Source organism: Macaca mulatta, chromosome 3 (assembly GCF_049350105.2).
Source record: "Macaca mulatta isolate MMU2019108-1 chromosome 3, T2T-MMU8v2.0, whole genome shotgun sequence".
NCBI lineage: Eukaryota > Metazoa > Chordata > Mammalia > Primates > Cercopithecidae > Macaca > Macaca mulatta.
The window spans coordinates 80,058,929-80,081,938 of record NC_133408.1 but is presented as its reverse complement, the minus strand read 5'-3'; the positions used below and the strand labels follow the sequence as shown (position 1 = coordinate 80,081,938).

The 23,010-nt window shown below is 40.0% G+C and overlaps 1 protein-coding gene across 1 annotated transcript in view; it reads left to right on the top strand.

Moving 5' to 3' along the window:
* ABCA13 (ATP binding cassette subfamily A member 13) overlaps positions 1-23,010 on the top strand; it is a 513,939-nt gene that overhangs the window by 318,437 nt on the left and 172,492 nt on the right. Inside the window, exons 46-48 of the mRNA XM_077997982.1 lie at positions 6,804-6,922; positions 9,544-9,631; positions 15,770-15,878. Coding sequence (XP_077854108.1) covers positions 6,804-6,922; positions 9,544-9,631; positions 15,770-15,878 — 316 coding nt within the window. The remainder of the gene's footprint in view (positions 1-6,803; positions 6,923-9,543; positions 9,632-15,769; positions 15,879-23,010) is intronic.

The following is a 23,010-nucleotide window of genomic DNA, read 5'->3' as shown; positions in this document are numbered from 1 at the left end:
CCCGAGCTTTCAGGCTGCTCTTTGTTAGAAAATAAATGCCACTGAGGACCTTGCCCTAACTATCTGCCTAGCCAGTTTCTCCCTTCCTTCTCTCTCATAATTTATTAAAGAAAAAAGAATGAATCAGGAGAGTGGGTGATTACAAAAGTTGTTTGTCAGGGATTCTCATTGGCATTGTTAAGTTACTTTATAGCTCTGGTGGTGGCACTCAGCCTGGGGTCCATATAGTGAGCTGCTTAGAAATGATTGCTTAGCTCAAGGGGGATGGGGTGGAGTGTGACTGCTGTCTCACTCCAGTGCCTCTCTGGGCCTGATTATTTAAAGGGAGCTCACATTCCTCAGATAAAAAGCCTTTTTGTTTGTCTTTTTTCTGGAGATTGTAGAAAGCTTGCTTTTGGAGTAACTAGTCTGCTTTCTTCTCTTAGACTAAAGATACACATGTAAGTGGGAATAATGACACAGCACCTTTAGTGAACACTCAAGAGTGTTGGTTGATGTGGAAGAGCTAATGGAACTCTCCATATTTCCCTCTTGGCTTCAGCTGTCAATAAACTCAGCTACATTTGACATTTGGTGATCCTTTGCAGTGATCAATTATCTTTTTTTTTTTAGACATGATTATTGTTTTTTTTCCCTGGACTTGTTTTTCCATTCACTTTAGGGGTAAAGGGAAAATTTGCCTTTCACCCTCAGAAGCTTCACTGAAAATCAATTGACAAAAGGCAGGTTAACTGGGAAATACCATACAAACGTGTTAATGTGCATGAGAGGATCACATCATAGAGTAATTACCTCAAACCACCAAAGAGGTATAGAAATTTCTATACCCTTTTCATAGGGGAAGGAGAAGATGGGAAGTGCGGATAATTCTTTTGAGGGGCAGGAAATGGTTGTTATAGAGAAAGAATGGGCCAGGGAGACAGAAGTTGTAGATGATTCTCCTGGAATTTGAGTGAGCCCAAAAGCAAGGCATTATTTTGTGAAAAAGTCCATCCAAGAATCGTTGCATTCTTCACTCTTCTTTTCTGAAACAGATAATGAGATTTCAGGGAGGGGATTGAGGACCTATGTGTTTCCTTTGGTAAGGAGTTTTTTCGTCAGATATGGAAATTCCAAAGAGAATTGGAACGGAGGAGGAACAAGACAAGGTTCCAGGGACCTTGATTCTGAGGCTTATTTCTGAGGCCTTTCAATTGATAGATATGCCCAGCATGCACAAGCAGCATATTTTGGGAGATTGTTTTCTATGCCTCAACACTCATGAGATCTCTAATTTTTCACACCACACTCGTATTCTCTAGGCTTGATTTGATCATTCTATTATACTAGTAGCTTTTAGTACCACCAGCTACCTAAGGTCTATTGGGATTAGACTGGGTTAATATCAGAATGATTGGTGTTTATGTTCCTAAATTCACTTCAACTCACACGAACTGTGAGATTTCAGTAATATGTGAGAAAGAAATGTTTTACATGAAAGAGTTCCATAGTCAAGTAAGTTTCACAAATGTTGGATAAAGCAGTATTAAGCAGGTATCTTTGCCACAGCTCTTCTAAGAAGCTATTTGGTGATAATGAAATTGTCCTTGAATTGACAGTGGAGTAGATGCAGCATTTTCTGCAAATTTGACTGAAGAGTCCTTCCCTTTTGTGGCACCAGTGTGTTTCGGGATGCACTTTGAGAAATACTGGACCACACGTTAGAAATCAGAGAACCTCAGGAGAGAAGGAGTTGAGGTGGAATTAATGAAAGTCCTAAGCAATGGGTGTGGTTACTTTTCAGGGATGGCTCAAAGGAAATGTACTCAAAGATGTGTGGAAGGAAGGCCTATATACCCATGGCCAGTTCTCTGGTCTTTAGTGTTCATGTTGAGCCAAGCTGACTGTGTTTTACCAGAAGGAAAAAATATTTCTCTCCCCTTAAATACATGTGTGCTATCTGGAAGCCCTGGGTCTGCAAGGGCATGTCAATTTCCTCTTTTTTTTTTTTTTTTTGGCAGAGTCTCACTCTGTCACCCAGGTTAAAGGGCAGTGGCATGATCTGGACTCCCTGCCTCCTCAGCCTCCTGGGTTCAAGTGATTCTTCTGCCTCAGCCTCCTGAGTAGCTGGGGTTACAGGCATGTGCCACTGCACCCAGCTAATTTTTGTATTTTTAGTAGAGATGGGGTTTCACCATCTTGGCCAGGCTGGGCTCAAACTCCTGACCTTGTGATCCACCTTGGCCTTGGCCTCCCAAAGTGCTGAGATTGCAGGTGTGAGCTACCGTGCCTGACCGATTTCCTCATGTTTTATCAAAGATGCTGTGGCTCTCTCCAAACCTACAAAAAAGTTCCATGGTTAGTTCTTCTGAGGATGGAAACATGATTTGGAAGAGACACCATTAGAAAAGGCTCAAAGGGGAACAGGAATTGAGCTAACTCTAAAGAACAAACAGGAATTTTCAGGGCCTGGGCTCCCATGGATAGCAATACTATGACCCAAAACATGTCATCGGGAGTGAGTATGGCTTTACACAGAATAGGTGGAGGGCAGATTTTTTTCTTGTCACTGAGGTAATAAATTATCACACAGTTGGTGACTTAAGAAAACATGAGTTTATTCTCACATGGTTCTTGGAGGCTGGAAGTCTGAAGTCAGTGTCACTGGAGTGAAATTAAGGTGTCTGAAGACTCTTGAGGACAATCTGTCCTTTTCCTCCTCCAGCTTCTCTTGCTTCTGGAATTCCTTGGCCTCTGGTGACATTACACACATCTCTATCTCCATTGTCACAGTGTCCTCTCCCCTTCTTTCTCTGTCTAGTCCTCCTCTGTCTCCCTCTCACAGTGGCACAGGTTGTAACCAGCAAAAGGACCTGGCTGCTCACTGCTTGTAGAAAGAGGCCAAAATAATAACAAGCTGATTAAAAGTAAGCAAGACTTTATTATCTGTGCCAGCAAGGGGAAGAGCAGAAATTACAGCAATTCTGCTGTAATTTGTGGAGGGAACACAGGGTTTTTTAAAGAAAGGGTTTGGAATGCGGAAGAGGCAGGGGTGGTAGCTTGGGGGTTGGGGAGAGGGGGAGCTAGGAGGTCCCAGGAGGAGTTACTTACTCCAATGACTCATCTTGAATTGTTGTTTCATTTGGTGAAGAGGCTGACCCCATCGTGGATCCTGCCAGGTTACAAACTAATCACAGTCAATCTTACAGTCAATCTTCAGCTGGGAATGGGTTCCAGCCTTGAAGTAATCTTTCGCTGGGGACAGATTTTCAGAGTTGTCTAGTCCCCTGAAACTTTTAAGGAATTATATGACCGGATAAGTGAGCACGGCGTGTGCTTAACAAGCATCTAGATAAATAAATGTGCATAAGGCATGGGGGCATGAAGTGGGAAAGGAAAGAGAAAGAAAACATTTCAAGGTTGTAAAGTTTATCTCAGAGCTACATCTTGAAACTGGGGAGGGGAAAGAGGAAGAGGGAAAGGATAAAACATTTTAAAATGAGGTTTGAGGCTAAACTGCTAAGCAGCTCAGTTACAAGGTGACTGCATGAGGGCGAACTGTCACAATCCAGGATAATCTTCTGGACTCAAGATCTGTAACTTAATAACATCATCAAGATACTAAGTAGCATTTAAAGAGTCCAGAGATGAGGGCCTGACATTTTGGTGGGGGGCGGGGAGGTCAATATTCAGTTTAATACAGAGGGTGTATTTGGGGACACCTACACAGATAATGGTTAGAATGAGACCAAGGACATTTTCTAGTAGACCTGAATTCTTGATAAGAATTGGAATTTTTTTTAGCAAGGAAATAATCTAACTGAAAACACCATTTTGAAGGATGTATCTTGATAGGTATAGGGGGTGGTAAATTGAGTTGGAGAGAGGAAAGCTAGAGGTAGGAAAACTTTAACGGTTGTTATGTTCATCCAGTTTGGCTGATTATTTATTTTAATTGAGAAGCAGAAGTTATCTATATTTGTGATTACACCATACCATATTGATATTATATCTATTATATATAAAATGATATGATATATACATATATCATGATTTTTATATATTTTTTATATATATAACATATATATATATAAAATCTCTCTCTCTCTCTCACACACACGCACCCCCATTATGGAATGGCTAAATCCAGCTATTTAATATATGCATTACCTCATGTACTTATTGCAGGGGCACAGGAAAACTTGCCCTTCATCCTCTGTAGGTTTGCTAAAAATTCAGCTCATGAAAGGCAGATTAATTGGAGAAAAGGCACATGAATTCTTTTAACATGTACAGGAGGAGAATTACAGGGTTATTATCTATCCCCCAATGAAGTTCAGATGTTTATGTATCATCTCAAGTTTACAGAAAGTATAGGGCCTTGGGTCCTGGCAAATCAGGTCATGGAGGGAGAAGACGAATTCTGTACTGGGACAATAAAAGATTACAATAAAGAATAAATGGATCTGGGAGTAGACATTATCTGTTTAGGTTTGGTTACATTCTTGGTCTTACAGGGAGGAGAAGAAATAAAACATTCTCCTTGGTGGGTCTAGATCTTAGGTAGGTGAAGAATTTCAACTTCGTCCTGTGCTTTGGGAGAGAAGGTGGATAGGAGGGAGGTCCGAGACACCTTGAAACTTCTTCAGCTCAGCATGTGAAAGCACCATATTCTGGGGTATTTTTTCCTGATCCCAACATTACTATTTGTGTGTGTGTGTTTGTGTGTGTTGAGGATACTAAAAATCTACTCTTTTTTTTTTTTTTTTTTTGAGACAGAGTCTTGCTCTGTCGCCCAGGCTGGAGTGCAGTGGTGCGATCTTGGCTCACTGCAAGCTCCACCTCCCGGCTTCAAGCCATTCTCCTGCCTCAGCCTCCCGAGTAGCTGGGACTACAGGCACCCGCCATCACGCCTGGCTAATTTTTTTGTATTTTTAGTAGAGATGGGGTTTAACCATGTTAGCCAGGATGGTCTCGATCTCCTGACCTTGTAATCTGCCTGCCTCGGCCTCCCAAAGTTAAAATCTACTCTTTTAGCAATTTTCTTTTTTCATTTTTTTGAGACAGTCTCGCTCTGTGGCCCAGGCTGGAGTGCAGTGGTGCCACCTTGGCTCACTGCAACCTCTGCCTCCCAGGTTCAAGACATTCTCCTGCCTCAGCGTCCCGAGTACCTGGGACCACAGGATCGTGCTACCACACCCTGCTAATTTTTGTATTTTTATTAGAGATGGGGTTTCATCATGTTGCCTAGGCTGGTCTCAAACTCAGGAATGTAATCCCAATGTGCTGGGATTACAGGTGTGAGCCACCTCAACTGGCTCTTTCAGCAATTTTCAAGGTACAATACATTGTTACTAATTGTAGTCATCATGTTGTACAATAGATCTCTTGTACTTCTGCCTCCTGTTTAGCTGAAATTTTGTAACCATTGACCAATATCCTCTCTGCCAATCACCATTTTACTCTGTGTTCCTATGAGTTGGACTTTGTTAGATTCCACAAATAAGTGAGTTTTGCTGAATTATGATGTACAACAATTATTATTCTTTTTCGTATCTTTCCTCAAGCCTTTCTTTCAACACCCTGAAAGCAGTATCTTAAATGTCTATCACCCTTCTTACTTTGCTGTAGTTCTTTCATGTGTATCTGAACCTAACAGCAAATCCAAGCATTTAGGTAAGCTTGTTTCCGTTTTCATTTTGCAAATAAGCAGACAAGCTTCCAAAGCTGTAATGAATTTGAAACTGGCCCAAATGTATCTTACAAGTAATATTTATGGAGTTTTGAATAAACATGGAAATGGACCCTCCCTGGTCTTAAAACTTGAAACTTACGTTTGTTTCACCACCCGAGTTTCTTCCTCAAGAAACTGATCCTCAGGCAAGGGACTGAAATACATTAGATCCCTGAATTCAGAAAACGAGACTCCAGACCCCTCATGCATCATGATTGCTTCCTTACCCCTCCTTCATTCCTGTTTTCCCATTTTCCCCTCCATATAACCCCCACCAGTTTTAGATGGTTGAGAACATGGATTTGAGACTTTTTCATTCTCTGCAGCTGCAGAACTCAGTTAAAGGCTTCCTCCCTGGCAACACTCATGGTCTCAGTGATTGGCTTTCTGTGCAGCAAGACCAAACCCCTGGCATTTTGACAACAAAAGACTCAGAGACAGAGTCGTTTCCTATTTTAATATATCATCTTTTCTGAAAGTGTTTGAGAAATGGAAACAAAGCACATTAACTCCAAAGCCGTTCTGTGGCAGGGCAGAGCACATCACTGCGCAGCCTCCCGTGGCCTGGGTTTTGTGTTGTGTTGACCACCGCCTCCTACCTTGTTAGGTGATTATTCCATGATGCAGAGCTGGTGTTGTTGGCATGCTGGTGAGTCGCTGGAGAAAAGCTGTTTGATTTCTACTTTAGACCCTTATGAAAGAGACACATGCCTTTGAGTTATACTGCTTACCTTCCTCCCACTAGTTGTCTCTGACTCTCTTTCAGGTTCGTCAAATGCAAGATCACCCCAGTGAAAACATTTTTTTTTCCTTTTTAGTTTTTGTAAATCTGCCCAAACTTACATACAGAAAAGGATTTGAAGTTCTCAGATATAATTGACTGCAAAAGTCACAGTGGTATTCTGGCAGAATTCTCAAATATATGTGACCCTGAAAGAGATTTTAGAAATCAGAACATATGAAAGGTTACAGATAATTTATTAAAAATTGAAAGCTAGAGAAGAGTCACATGTAGTTTCGAGTAATGTCAGTGAACCAGTTTGTGAGTTATAAAAAAGTTTTTGTTTTTTCTTTTTGAAAACAATTTCAGAAGTGTCCGAATAGAAGTTCCGGTGCTCCCTACCTGACCAACCACCTGGGCCACACACTGTTGAATCTCTCAGGCTTCAATATGGAGGAGTACTTGCTGGCGCCATCTGAAAAACCAAGGTGTGTTCAAATCTCTTGCTGGGTCTTTACTGTTGTATTTGCATTACTGTGGAAAACTTATTGTTTTAAATGCCAATGTTCTTCAAAACTCAAAAATCTAAGACTGACCTTGGTGCTCATAAAAATTCTAAATAGATGCCATGGACCTTATTAAGATTCCTTACTGCTGACTTTCACTCTTTTAAGTGCTAGGGGAAATCCTATCAGTTGAGATTTGTCAATGGCAGAAGCACCAGAGCCAGAAGCAGTTTTACTGCTTTAGGGATAAGAGCAGATAAGTTTACAGCATAATGAAAGCAAGGCCTTACTTTAGAATTATCTCTATTATGCAGCATTCAATGTGGGAACCTGGGTACAATTAGCATCTTGAAATTCCTCTTGGGCAATTTTTGGGAAACCTTTTGTGTTGTGTTGAATTTCCTTGAGACTAAGGGGGTGAATCCAGATGAGGGAGATCAGCAGTGAGTGCTTCTCATTGCTTTGAATCTTATTAACATCTGCCCACTGTAATTTTCCCATGTCCCCCAAATGTATTATATTGCTTCATGTACGAAGGCATCCCATAGGCTGACCTTATTGTCTGGGACTCCCTACTGCCCTCTACCTGCCCCTCTGGGGTTTGCCTGCCTCCACCTCTTAATGTCTTTCAACATACACTAGAATCTCTGGTTTTCTGTTCTAACTCTGATGATTAGCTTTTTATTTTTCCCGAAATGGAGTCTCACTCTGTCACTCAGGCTGGAGTGCAGTGGCACGATCTTGACTCACTGAAAGCTCCACCTCCCAGGTTCAAGCGATTCTGATGCCTCAGCCTCCAGAGTAGCTAGGTCTACAGGTTCCTGCCACCACACTCAGCTAAGTTTTTTTGTATTTTTAGTAGAGACAGGGTTTCACCATATTGCTCAGGCTGTTCTCGAACTCCTGACCTCAGGTGATCCTCCCACCTCGGGCTCCCAAAGTGCTAGGATTACAGGCATGAGCTGATGGTTAGCTTTTTGAAGGTGGGCGCTTGTGTGCCCAGAATGTAGAATATTATCTGGCATATCAAAGATGTTCAGTCAATATCTATTGAATGAATGAATGTATTCAATTGAGCCAGTTGGGAATGTGTACTTATTCCTTTACCTGAATTTTTGCTGAGAGTAGAACACTATGATAGAAGAGAAGACTATTCTTCAGTCTCCTTTTATCTAGTGGGTGGAAGACAAAATTTATTGATATAATAGTTAACATTATATTTTTTAAATGTTAACTTTTTTTTTAAGTTTAATAGATACAAGATACTGTGCAACTCATGGAGATATTAAAAAAAAAAAGATATAATTCCCAACCAGGAAAAATTCACAGAGCTGCATAAAGATAAACTGGCAAATAGACAATAAAATCCCGTGTGGTAATTGATAACAATGGGTGGAAATGTAGGGTATTGTGGGAACTCAAAAGACAAGGAACATCCAACCCACCTGAAATTGTCTGGAATGCCTTCCTGAACCAGGCAAGATTTGAGTGGAAGATTAAAGAAATAGAGTAGGGAAGACAAACCAGAAATGCCTCAAAAGATTATGATCACTATTAAGAAATTCTTTAGGCCGGGCGCAGTGACTCAAGCCTGTAATAGCAGCACTTTGGGAGGCCGAGATGGGCGGATCACGAGGTCAGGAGATCGAGACCATCCTGGCTAACACGGTGAAACCCCGTCTCTGCTAAAAAATACAAAAAACTAGCCGGGCGAGGTGGTGGGCACCTGTAGTCCCAGCTACTCGGGAGGCTGAGGCAGGAGAATGGTGTCAACCCGAGAGGTGGAGCTTGCAGTGAGCTGCGATCCGGCCACTGCACTCCAGCCTGGGTGACAGAGCGAGACTCCGTCTCAAAAAAAAAAAAAAACAAAAAACCACTTTTTGTTTTTCTTTTTTTTTTTTTCCTTTTTTTTTTCCTTGGAGATAGAGACTTGCTTGCTCTGTTGCCTAGACTGGAGTGCAATGGCATGATGTCCACTGTAACCTCCGCCTCCCGGGTTCAAAAGATTCTCTTGCCTCAGCCTCTTCAGTAGCTGGGATTACAGGCGCCTGCCACCATGCCCAGCTGTTTTTTAAATTTTTTTTTGTATTTTTACAAAATACAGAAAAAGACAAGGTTTCACTGTGTTGGCCAGGCTGGTCTCGAACTCCTGACCTCAGGTGATCCACCTGCCTTGGCCTCCCAACATTCTGGGATTACAGGCGTGAGCCACCACACCTAGCCCAAGAAAGTCTGAATAGTGGTTTCGTAGAGGGAATGACCATTAATTAAAATAATTACAGTGGTGATGATCAAGCCCTATCTGTTACACGGCATGTATGTCCTCACAAGACAGTTAGGCGTGACAAGTACACTTTCTAATGTGGCCAGCCTTATCCAGACCTTCTCAATTATCAGTGCCTTCCATTTTGCCTGGCTTGAGAGCCAGGCAACTTCCATTAGCACAGCGCTTCTGCCTGTGTGTTCATGTCACAGATCACAGATGCTCAGCTGGCTACTCTCCTAAGACTGCTGTACCTGGTGGGGTTAGTAATGAACACCCTCTGGTTAGCAGTCCTGGTGTTCTGTGGTTGAAGCACTAACACAATGTTCATTGTTAACAGGCTTGGAGGTTGGTCTTTTGGAGTACAAATCCCCAGTGAAGCTGGAGGTGCAAATGCAAACATATCAAAAACCCAAACTCTGGCAAAGGTAATCATATTCTTTTTATTTTTTTTCCTGTTTTAGAAAGTATTTAGGAAAACTCAACATTCAAATATATTTTTGAGCACAGGGTTGGGAAGGACCAGATTAAATCCCAGCATTTGTTACTAAGCATTAAGAAAAATTATATGTAAACATTGTCTTGAGAAAAAAATGACTTGTTTTTCATTAGAAATGGAAGAAATAGGTTTTTGCTTTTTGTTAAGACAGGACTTCACCTAGTAAATACAAAGTGGAGGAAAAAATCTATTTTTAAAGTATCCATAGTTGTGATAATTGGAAATGTCACTAGTTTCTTTGCTGGCCAAGGAGTTCTTCCATTCATGTAAATGCCTTATCTTCCAGAAGGCTGGATAAATAGGCCTGGAGATGACACAAAGAAAGCAGTAGTTACACAGAGCTACTCTTAGGAGTCCTGGATTTTCAAGCCCTGCCAGGACTATTCCTGTGAATTAGGAATGGTCCCCTTGGAATTAGAGAGGCTAGGTGGGGGGATTCTTCAGATGTGAGAGAATGGGGACTGAGATAAAGGAAAGATGCCTTGATCCATCAGTAGGAATAGAGAAGTGGTGAACCCAACAGTGAGTTGTTGTTTAAGGAAAAAAGTCAACACTACGTTAAAATGGGGAAAGCAGAAAGATTCAAAGCATTCAGTCTCCATGACTAGAGAAATAGTATTGTGTTTGATTGAGAGAGAAATCGGAGAAGGGTAGATTGTGGGAAGAAGTTAAATCCACTGTGGGAGAGTGAGTGTGAGTTCCTGTTAGGACATCAGTATAGACATTTCATTCTGTAGTGTGTGGATGTTGTGTCTACTCATGAACCCATTGTGGAACTATGAGAACAAGAACAATCTCCATGAGCCCAGGAAGGCACTCTGTCTTTTCTGTAGTGGGGACTTTCATGGTTCATGTGAACCTGAAGAAGCTTATTGGGATAAAGATAAGCCCATGTTGGAGGTTTATTCAGTGAAATAAAAATTCTTACAGGTACTTCACAATGTCATCCCTGACGAGACAGTCATACTTCACAATGTAATCCCTAAACAAAATTTTAACAGTCATGCATTACAATGTAATCCCTGGGAAAAATTTTCAGTCATGGTGTGGATGATTCAGGAATCTCTCCAAAAGCTGAGGTTTGTTCAAATCTCTTTTCCTTCTCAAGGCAACACACATGCATGAAGACTTAAAGCTCAATATGAAAATATCATTTTTAATAACTTGATAGAAAAATAACTTAAAATATGTTTGCTGACATATATTGGAACATATTATGTGGCCGTTATGAAAATACACCTAATTAGCAGAAGGAATCTGTTCATTTCCTCTACAAATATTCCGACTTTTTAGTCTATCCCAATCTAAACCCTTCTTACATATTCATAGGAGATGGTTGTGTCTTTGCTTTGAAGTGTTTAAGGCACAGACCTCTTGTTCAGTGATGAGTGGCTGGGGATTTGTGTGTTCCCCTCACGTCTGTAACTTTTTTGTCTTTGTTTAGATGAGTCTTCTGTACTGACGCGTTTGAGTGGTGATTGCTGAGTTTTTAATGTTATTTACGTGTCCTTTGACAGGCACAAGCATGCAGGTGAATTATACTTGACCCTTTGGAGGCTGAGCTCCTCTCCAGCAAGCCGAGGAACTCAACGTTGTTGTGGGGTGTAAAGGGCAATCTATTATTTGACATACTCACCAGAACTGCTGGCGGCTGATAGTGCATCAAATGATTGCATTTATTTTTCTGTAATTAATGACCAGTTTTTTCTTTCAGCCTTTAGGCTACATTCACCAACACAGATGATATGAGTTTCATAGTCTTTCTGAAGGAAAACATGGAAAATTTGCATATGAATAGGCTTAATGTATGGTTCATTATCTTGTAGAATGTCTCTTGTGCGACCTTTATGAGTTCTATCATTCACATCTTGAGTGTTTAGCTTGTTTAATCAAAACACTCTTTAGAACTTACACACTTCATTTAAAGAAACCAAACACATTTTCCCTTTTGTTTTTTTTTGCATAATTCTGTTCTCCCATGGAATTTAATGTATTTGAATATCCACTGAGTTTTTTTTTTTTTTCTTATAGCTACTTAGTTACTTTTCTGAGGGGCTGTTATTCCTGAGATGAAAGGTCTGTTCTGGGGTGTCATAGTATGTTCCTAAAAGAAGATTAATTTCCTATTTCATTTATTGGTCTTTATCACTTCATGACTTATGGACTGGTAGGGAAGGAAATCCCACAGCTTATTTCCAGAACACAGCCTAGTTTTAGAAAACCATTCTTAGGAGAAAAAGAAAAAGAAAAAGAAAGAAGGAAAGAAAAGCTTTTTCTCTGAACTCTTTTAAGTCCTGAATGCTAACTTTAAGATCATCACAAAGTATGCATTTATTACTTAAAGAATTTATAAAACCTTTCTCAAGTAAAGGCCAGTTTATAAAGGAACGGATCAGGAGTTCCAGAACATTTTAAAATCTGTTCCTTGGAACTCTGCAAATCAATCATTTATTACCAAAATGATGCTATATAGCAAACAACTGCAAACTGTTAGTAGCATCAGAGTAAACATACATTTCGCTCATGAGTCTGTGGGATTGTGCTGCTGTGGGCTGTGCATAACAGATGGTGCCAGGCTGCACTAGCTGTGGGGAATTTGGGATGCTCCTTAGCCAGGCCCTGGTTCTGCGTCCTGGGAATGTCCCCCAGCTCATCATCTGCATTGGCCCTTAATTCTACTCTGTGAGGTGCTTTCCCTTCCATTGCCCTCCATGGCTGTGTGTGAAGATACTTTAAAATATACCTTTTGAGTAGCTCTCAGCCTGCTTCCTGCCTGTGGACAGCTGGGTTCTTAGAGAGCTATTTACATTTTACTTGTATTCCAGCCTGGGGTACCTTCTTGATACAGCTTCCTATAAAGCACTCTAGGTTTTCTAGTTTTCTAACTGAGATCCACAAGCTACTCTCACGATGTTGTTGAGATATGCTGCTCTCTCTAAAATTAATTAGTGGCATTTGGTGAATGCCAGAATACTAGGGGACAACACCCTTTAGGTTCCTAAAAGCCCTGTGTCCCCCTGAGAGAGTCTCTAAGCAGCATCATTCTTTGAAGATCTCAACAAAGTTCTTACAATCGCACCCTTGACTTGATCTTTCTTCTGAGGCCATGTGTTTCAACATTCTCTCTAGAGAGCTCCATACCCAGGTCAAAATGTTTATTGGGCACCATTTCCATCTTTGAAGTTAATACAGGTGATAATATTAGCCACTGTTCTCACACTGTAATATGCATCGTCCTTTTTTCAGCTATTTATAGCAGTTTGTTTTTTTATTATTTTTCTCCAGTATTCCTAAGTATTTTATCATGTATTTCCAGGCTTCTCTGATTGTTTCTTTGTCCCCCAACTTGCTGTTCTCAAAAGCGATGCCAACTATTTTCAGTTTTTGGTACAGTAACACCTTATTCCAGTGTAAATCACTATGTTGGTATTCTATGGCTACAATAATGCTCTACAACAACAATTTCAAAGCTCAGTGGCCTCCACAATGGGCGTTCATTTAGCTCATGGGTCTGTGAGGTTTTTCTAATACAGAATGAGCGGGGCTGATCTTGGCCAGGAATGAACATGTGTGTGGTTGGCTGGCTATTGGCTTCAGCTGGGATGACAGTGGAGGTCTCAGCTCCACTGTTGCATCTGATCCTCCAGCAGATTAGTCTGGCCATGCTCCCATAGTGATAGCAGAGGCATAAGGGAGCCTTCAGGAACGTACATGTGTCTCTCAAACCTCTGCTTGTGCCACATTCTATTGGCCATAGCAAGTCACATGGTCAAGCACAGCATCAGATTGGGAGGGCATGAAAGTCATATAGTAAAGCATGTGGATACAGAGATGGTGAAGAACTAGGGCCCTTAATGCAATCATGAACAGAAGTTTTGGCCGGGTGCAGTGGCTCACACCTGTAATCTCAGGACTTTGGGAGTCCAAGGTGGGCGGATCACCTGAGGTTGGGAGTTCGAGACCAGCCTGTCCAACATGGAGAAACCCCGTCTCTACTAAGAATACAAAATTAGCTGGGTGTGGTGACGCATGCCTGTAATCCCAGCTGCTCGGGAGGCTAAGGCAAGAGAATCCCTTGAACTCGGGAGGCAGAGGTTGTGGTGAGCTGAGATTGCACCGTTGCACTCCAGCCTGGGCAACAAGAGCAAAACTCTGTCTCAAAAAAACAAAAACAAAAACAAAACACAAACAGAGGTCTCAGAGTCTACAAAGGGTGAAGCTAAGGAGGCTGAGCAGGCAGCCTCCTGTCTTTCTAGCTCCATTCTGTCAAAGAAGCTCTGCTTTTGTTTCTGTACTGTAGTGTAGTGTCATTTTAAAGTTTTTTCTTAATCACTCTACTTTTAAAACAAAAATTAAAATAATAAAACAAAACAAAATTAAAAAACCTTAATTCAGGGCAGGGACTATCATTGTGTCTTCTATCTTTTTCCCTTCATTTGAGCAGTTAAGGGAATCAAGGCTTGGGGGAGAAGGAGGTCACAGACAGGGCTAGTGGGAGGTTCCACTTTCCACAGGCAGTGGGCTTTTCTGCCAGATTAGCCTGTCCCATAACTTCAACAGAATCTTAAGCTTCTATCATTTCCAGAAATCTGGCTAGTGCCTGTGCAGGTGTGTGTGTGTGAAGGGGCAGGGTGGCATGGGCGAGAGACCCCGGAGGGTGACAGTACAGAGCTGTGTGGGTGGGTGATGTGGACACACCTCTGATATATGACATAAACTCCTTCAGTTCACTTTTGACTTTTCCATCAAAGGAACTTGGAATTTACCCTACTTTGGAGAATTGTGTGTCTACGTTGCTTTAGATTTTCTTTTTCTTTTTCTTTTTGGTCACAAAATCCCACTCTGTTTAGGCATAGCCTTGAACACTCACAGTTCTGTAGTTAGTGGGTCTCAAGTTTCACTTCTTCCCCTTGGGGTTTAAAAAAATGATTGGCAAGGATTTCTCTGGGAACTTAAGAAAATATTTAAAACGAGTGGTGTGAAAGATGAGGTCTGCTTTCTGAATTGCCTGAAGAGGCAGGCTATTTGAGAAAGAATTGGGGAACAATTGTCTTGTGTCTTAGGGTTTTGTTTTTGTTTTTGTGTTTTTGGTTTTTTAACTATATGATCAATATTTTATTACTTAACTGTTTCCACGAGCACAATAGCTGCCACACAAGACTGTGGTCAAAAAATAATTAGTTATAGCATGAAGGGGTGGAAAGAAAATAGATTGGAAGCCCTCAAGTTGGAAGGGATTTGAGATCTAGTCCAAAGTTTGCATAAACTATGAGAACTTGAATAGGTTCCTCCAAGCCTTAACTTGCTGTGGTGCAGTTCTAATTCTACCAAGTGGATTATCTGTCACAAAAGGCAGACTCTTCTAGAGAAATGAGCTGTTCAGTCAATTGAATTAAGACCAAAATGCATCAGTTGGAGTCATCATAGTTCTTGAAGATACTCACTTGCTTTCCAAATTAATAATATATTTTCATTTTTATTAAAATACTGATACTTTGAAATATAGATACTGATGGTTTGATTAGTGTTTTTTATGATGCTTCTTATTCCAGCTTTAATAACATTGTCTTTCTCTTATTTTCACCTTTCTCTTGACAGGCATGCTACTTTATTCTCCATGCTCAGTATATGTTCAGTTCAGTTTATTCTGAGAAATAATGTTCCATGCTCAGTTATTAATTTGAAAGTAATCATTCTTTTTCTGATCATCTTCCACACTTTTAATTTGCAGGTCAAATTTCATTAGCTTACTAACTGAGAAAGAAAAAAAATGATAGGCTTTGGTTCCTTTTTTCTTGTAAGAATATAATTATAGAGCAACTTTCACATTTGTTCTGGGGAAAATTAATCTATTTTTAGCTGTAAATTATATGCTTGAGATAAATATAAAATTAGCATACTGGAATTGACTGCTCACTGTCAGCCACGCAGGAACATTACTTTGAATCCTGCACTCAGGTGCCTTGGAAGTTAATTGACACATATGTTCTTTATATCCCAGAATAGTTGACAAACAGACTTAAGAACTAATTTTGTGAGAGCCATTAAATTATCTTTCTTTTTTTAGGTGTGGTATAATCAGAAGGGTTTTCATTCCCTACCTTCCTACTTAAATCATCTAAACAACCTTATTTTGTGGCAGCACCTACCCCCTACTGTGGACTGGCGACAATACGGTAATGTTATTTTTCATGCATTATAATTCACTACTTTAAAAAGAGAATGCTTTCAAAAGTGAAAGAAGCAGAAAAGGTTCTGAATAGAAATGTGAGGAGCAATGAGAAAGTTTCTACTTGGCAGCCAATCCATGTCTAAACACAATACAAAGTTGTAGGCTCTCTTTCCCTTTATTTGTGTGTCATTAAATGTCTTTACTTTCTTGAACCTGTAACCTCATCTGCAGGATGAGGGGAACAAAATGCGACTGGAGAGTTCTCTCCTAAAATTATTTTATTCTGTGACCTAGTATCTTACAGAAGCAAGAAAAAATTTATATTTTAAAGACAATATTATATGGAATACTGTGATAGAGAATACAGACTGTCCCTCCTCCTTATCATTGGGAAGATGAACATCACATTTTGATTTATGCTGAGCCCTCAATTCATCAATTATTTATGTTGATCATTGATTCGTTATCTATGCTTTCTTATTTTGGTAAATGGCACGGGTCCGTTTCTGGTATCCAGAGTTAACTTATTGGTTTAAGTAAATGTTTATTTATTGCACTTGGGTGGGATAAATTATAATTTGTTAATTTAATTTAGTTTCTTTTCTAAAGAAAGGAAAGAAACAAGAAGTATAAGCAACAGACCATGTCCACCACAATTTATTGACAAAATATATTTGTTGAAACATTAATTCACATAGACATCAACACTAAACAATTTTTCTAATATACTCTCACTTTATTTCAATCGTACTTTATTTTTCCATATTTGTTTTTCCTTCTACACCAATTTTTTAACAAAGTAAATTTAATTATTTTGTGGTACTGTAATTATTTTGGAATGATAATAGGTAATATAAAAGTTAAAAATGTACATGACTAAGAGAAGTAAAAAAATAGTATAATAGTCATACAGAGTAGGGACAGCAGAATAACATTTATAAAATATTTGAAATGTATCAAGAACTTCATTAGATATTTAACATCCATGGTCTAATCTAATTTTTATGTCAATTTTGTAAGATAGACAATATTTGCCTACTTTACTGATTAGAAAACTGATTTTCAGAAAACATCTGAGCAAGGTAATAATGGGGCCATGATTGAATTCTAGCTCTACCTGATGACAAACTCTTGCTCTTCTACGACATCAAACCGAGACGTCATTCTGCTGGGCATGAATACAGCATGGTTCACAGAGGGGAAGTCATTAACATGGGATCTTGAACAATGAGCAGAAGTTTGACTGAGGTCAGAAAGCCATTCCAGGTCTTAGCAATGCAATAACAATCATAGTGTATGTTCAGCTTTTGTAGAAGAGTCCAGTTTGACCTCATCATAAAGCTGAACATAGAGGGATAATTGTTGATCACTTCGGAAAGATTGTTTAAGATAAAATGCTGCTTGGCTTTGACTGGCATGATGAAGAGTATGGAGTTTGGTAAGTAATAGACAGGCTTTACCAATATGTGACAATGAGAATGACATCATATAAGTAATATGTTAGGAAGAATGATCTGGAAGCCGCTGATTAAAGGAAGAAGACTGGTGGCAATTTAATGACCTATTGGAAGGATACTGCTTACAATTTTGAGGTTAAGGCCAGGATGAATCCAGAGGAAAAAGAAATGATAAATTTCAGACAGATGGGAGAAAAGATTGAGGCACTAGGGATGGGAATAAACAAGATTTTAAGAAAGGCTAAAATATAAACCTGAGCATTTTAAAGTTCAGTACTGATGACATTATAAGAAATGTCAGGGAGAAGATATGTTTTCAAGGAAGGGGTGAGGTGATTTGTGCAGGATCAGAGATGCTAGTTTGGTTCACATATATAGATGAAAATGTGCGGTAGGATTCAGAAAACTGGAGAGAAAATTTCAGTAGAGCAGTCATAGGTAACCTAAGTTCTAACCTTAATAACAAATGATAGATAAAAGTGTTGGTAAAGTGAGATCCTGCATGGGTCAGACACAGGCTCAGAGCAGAAGAGGGCTATGGGTAGAACAGAGGGAAGAGGACAAAATTCTGTATCCCTTGAGGTAAGAAGATCTTGGCACGAAGGCCAGTGGGGGGCAGAATTTCACACAGATGGGCAGGAAAAATGAAATATTTCAGGGTCATCCAGAAGAATGAGAATGCAGAGGTTTTGCTGGTGACCTCCAGAGGGCTAGTTCAATGGTGTTTCAGAAATGGAAAATTAAAGTAGAAGGAATTAAGCAGAGAGAGGTTTTTTCCGAAACGAGACTAAACAGATAAATTCTAATTTGACTTGTTGATGCATCATCATGGGAAAGGAAGGTTTGTGCAATAAATTGGGAATATACAATACATAGCCCCACAGGAGGGTGTGTTGGGAGTTATTATCAAAATATTGATAAAGAACTCCCACAAGCAGGGCTCTGAAGAAAATATTGTATTACATTCCTTGATGTGTGCTTGTTCCAATGGGAAATGGACAGAGCTAGAACTATTAGCTTAATAATTATAGTGAAACAAACCTTGCCCCAGTATGGAGCTTCGATAAATCCCGTGAAAGCAGAAGTTGTGTTTTGCTCCCTGTTGGTCTCAGCAGTCCCACAGCACCAGGCTCAGGGGACATTCAGGCTATAACAAGTGAATGCACGGATCATTGTACTACACGGACAATATTTCACACTTCTCATCACAATGGTTTTTGATGAGGTTTCAGCAGATGTACACATTCTGATATTAGAGATTTCTGAATCCTGATGCAGGCCACTTGATAAGAAGCTATTTTCTTAAAACCCAGGCTGGCCCTTTCTCTCTGTTGAGTAAATTTGCAGCTTTTCAGAACCCCTAATTTTGAACCTAAAACTCATTGTAAATCTGAATATTATAATGATTCAACTGGAGTCAGTTTTTAAAGTATCGAAAGGCTGGTACTGGCCTAGACCAAATAGATGTGGTTTGAGAAGTGAATCTCCAAGGTAAATCATTTCCTCCTGTATGAGTATGACTGCAGTTGGGATGTTCTCTACTTAGTGAGTGCAAAAGATGCCAAGACTTCCTTGCATGATGAGGAGAGTTTTGCAAGTACAGCCTAGAGCCTGGGGGAAAAGCATGGATTTGGGAGTACATGTAAGGGATGAAAAAAGCATGGAATATATTTTCATATCAGAGACTTTTTCCCCCCTTTATGCTCACATTAGTAACTTAGTCACATGTCATATAATATTTTTCAGAATCTCAAGGAAATTTAAGTCAGTTGAGGCCAAAATCCTAATCTTGATTGCGTTTTGTCCTGCATATTCCATGGTAAATCAGCAAATCTTATCTCTTCTGCCATTGAAATCCTGAATGTGCACATTTTCAGTATGTTACTACTGCTCACCTGGCCCATGGTCCATGCACTCCTACCTGGACGCTTTCACCAGCTTGTTTTGTGGCTCCCTGGGGCCACCCTTGCTCCCTACCCCAAAAGTCTCATCTCTGCATAAGTGCCCACCATCACCCATGGAATGTGTCTGTCAGATTACAGCATCCCCTCTGGCTTCCTATATCTCTTGAAAGAAAGAAACAGTTCCTACCTATGACCTGCAGGTCCTCCCTGGTCTGGGCCCTGCAGCCTCTCCTGCTTCATCTCAAACCACTTAATCGCAACCTTGCTGAAATTTCAACTCTAGCCGCACCTGACTCCTTGCTTTCTCCTAAGTATGCCACCTGTTCTCCCATTTCACATCACAGTTCCCATTTCTGGAATTTTCTCTCCCTTATATTTACATGACTTGCCCACTCACTTTCTTTTAACTTTTCCCAGCAATGTCCAACGGGGGTGAAATACTAAAAATACAAAAACAAAACACAAATCCAATTCTATGTGCCCACTGCAGATGACCTTGTGTACTTTTTGATGATAGTCTATGTCTGCGCATCTTCCTATTCTGGTTGCACTCTTCTGAAAGCGTTTTTGTCAAGATTCCACTTATATTGATTCAGCAATAAAGGCACAATCAAGATGTTGATATTTCTCTGGGAAAAGTATTTCTAAAATTGTAAACCTCGTCCTTCTTGCCCAATATTCAAGACTTTTAATGCCTCACATGTGTGTTCATGATAAAGATCACACTTCTAAATGGGCATGTGCTAGCTGCTCCTGACCTATCATCTCAGCCCCGTCTCTCCCTTATGGCCCCTCACTTTCCCCTCTGTGTGGCTGGCCTTTGCATCACTGCCCTGCCGTCCCTGTGAGCCTGGTAGCTGCATTGCCTCTGCTGAGACTGCCTGTCTTCTCCTGCATCACCTTAAGCATTCCTGCTCAACTTTCTAGGCCCATCTCAGACATCACCTCTGTTGGAATACTCACCATCCTTGCAGGATGAATTAGTGGCTTCTCTTTCTTCTCCCACAGTTATTTGCTTATGAAATTCATCCATATATTTATTTTTAGCAAGCATTCATATAATGACAGATATTTCCCAGACACTGTGTTAGATTATTGCTGTAATTTAAATGTGTCTCCCAAAAGTCAGTGTGTTGGAAACTTGGTCCCCAGTGTAACAGTGTTGGGAGGACGGGTCTTTGGGAGGTGCTTGGGTCATGAGGGCTCCACTGTCATGAATAAATTAATGCCGGTGTCTCAGGAGTGGGCTACTTATTGTTGGTGCCATGCCCTTGGAGTTCCCAGACTCCAGACTGTGAAAAACAACATTTTTCCTTTATAAATTACCCAGTCTCATGGTGGCTTATTCTTGTAACCCCAGAACTTTGGTTGGCTGAGGCAGGTGTATTACCTGAAGTCAGGAGTTCGAAACCAGTCTGTCAAATATGGTGAAACCCTGTGTCTACTAAAAATAAAAAAAAAATTGGCCGGGTGTGTTGGTGGACACCTGTAATCCCAGCTACTTGGGAGGCTGAGGCAGGAGAATTGCTTGAACCCGGGAGATGGAGGTTGCAGTGAGCTAACATCACTGTACTCCAGCATGAGTGACAGTCTCAATAAATAAATAAATAAATAAATAACCCATTCTCAGGTATTCTATTATAGCAAAAGAAAACAGACTAAGACAGTCATTAGAGCAGTTGATACTTCACATTATCATTATTTGTTTACATTCCTTTGTTAATAAGAATGTAAACACTTCTTGGAAGGTGTTTATACTACTGATGTTTGTGTTTTCTAAAGTCTTTATTCATAGGTATTTAATAAATATGTCATTTAAGTGAATTTGCTTTTGCACTACATTTTAGGGTTACTATAGTACATTACATTATGATAATTACCTTCTAAAATAAAGATAAATACGCAGTAAAATACATACTTGCTTCTTTCATTACTAGGACCTTTTAAGTTGGCATAATTTTATTAAATTAAAATGTTAAATAAGACATAATGAACCTAAGAGGAAATTTCTTTTAATAAGATTAACAGAATAAGTGAAAACAGAAGATTAAATAGATAGTGCTTAAGTAAATAAGAAGGTATCTTCCTCTGATAGAGTAATAATGAAAGGGGATAGGTATTATTTTATTTTGTGTTATTGGGGGTGGTTGTGGGTGGTGATGGTAGCAATTGTAAAGGTTAAACTTCTTCAACTACTTATTGAAATTTCATCCAAACCTTGGAGTGCTAGTAATGACGTGCCACCGTGTGAGAGGAATTAACCTCAGCAATGTCATGAACAAGCTAGATCCGTGGCCATTAAACTGTCTACTCATTGGAATCACTTAAGCGTTTAAAAAATACTGATTTCTGTTGCTAACCCAAAAAGATTCTGATTTGGTTGATTTGGAGTAAGTCTTTAACAGCAGGCATTTTAAATGTTTTTGGGTGATTCTAATTGTAACCAAGTCTGAGAACCACTGGGTTAAACTGATAAACTTCCCAGCTGATCCATATTTTGACCATTAAAGTGGGAAAACAGACAGAAGTATAAGTTAGTAGCCAGTTTAGAAATATCCACACTCACCTTCTCACTGCTAGGAAGGAACCTGATAGATACCTGGCTACTGGGTGTCAGGGGAGGACTGTTCTGTATTAAAACAAGAAAGAGCTCTTGTCTTTCTTTTCTCCACATTTATATAACTCTTTTGTAGTCCCCTGGAGGGCCACAACTCATTAGTATGCTGCAAACCCCAGTGGGGAAGGAGAAGGGTGGTGCATGTTGCATGCTAGGATGATGGGACAGAGATGAAATGAACCTGGGAGCAGTGAATGACATGCATGGTAGTTTTTCCTGCTTTGCTTTTGATGAAATGAGAAACCTGCTAAAATCTCCAAATCATAACAAGAGAGTATGAGCATGAGAACAGGGGAAAATCTCTGATCTGTAATAGACCTACTGAATGAACAGCATTGGCTGTTGGAAATTGGCTGACATCCATAACCTTCAACATGCCCTTGAGAGCTTTGGAGATATTGAGAGAGAAGATCTGGTGGTACCCAAGTGAAGGTAAAGGGGCACCCTGGTAAGGGAGGATTCTGAGCAATGAAAAGCATCAGTACTAGCTTGCCCTTGCTGGAATCAAGAAGGAGTAAGAAACAAAAGGACAGCAAAGCCAGTTATCAAACCCAGCATGGAACAAGGACTGATCCCCCAACCACAGAGAGGAAGACATTGCATATATTGAGAGGGTGTTTTCATGGGGAGCATCTCATGGTGTGTTTATATCTGCATAAATAGAGGAAAATGTGTGAACTCTATGAAAGGGAGGATAAAAGATAAGAAAATGCCAGGTGGAGCTGCAGTGTGTTACAAAAAAGGAGCTAGCTTAGACGAAGACAGAAATATGAATTTTCGTTGGATGCAGTGAATAACATTATTAATTGATTACAAACCTCTCTCCTTCACTTAGAATTATTGACTTAAAGACCAAACATGCAGTATTCTCTAAGAACACACAGGGAAAAGGTGACACAGTAAAACTGATCAGAGGGGAAAAGCTAGAGGAGTCAGGTATAGAAAAAAAGCAGATGAATCACAAAGAAAGAAACAATGATGTAAGAAGAAAATGAATCAAACACAAAATCAAACAACAAAATGATTCTGTACCAATGGATTGGAAGAGTTTGTCATGATTCTACCAAAATTTGTGAATTAGGTATTATGGCAGTAGCAATGATTGATGGACAAATTTGGTGAATTTTCTAAAGTTCAGGGATAAAGAAAAAATGTTTT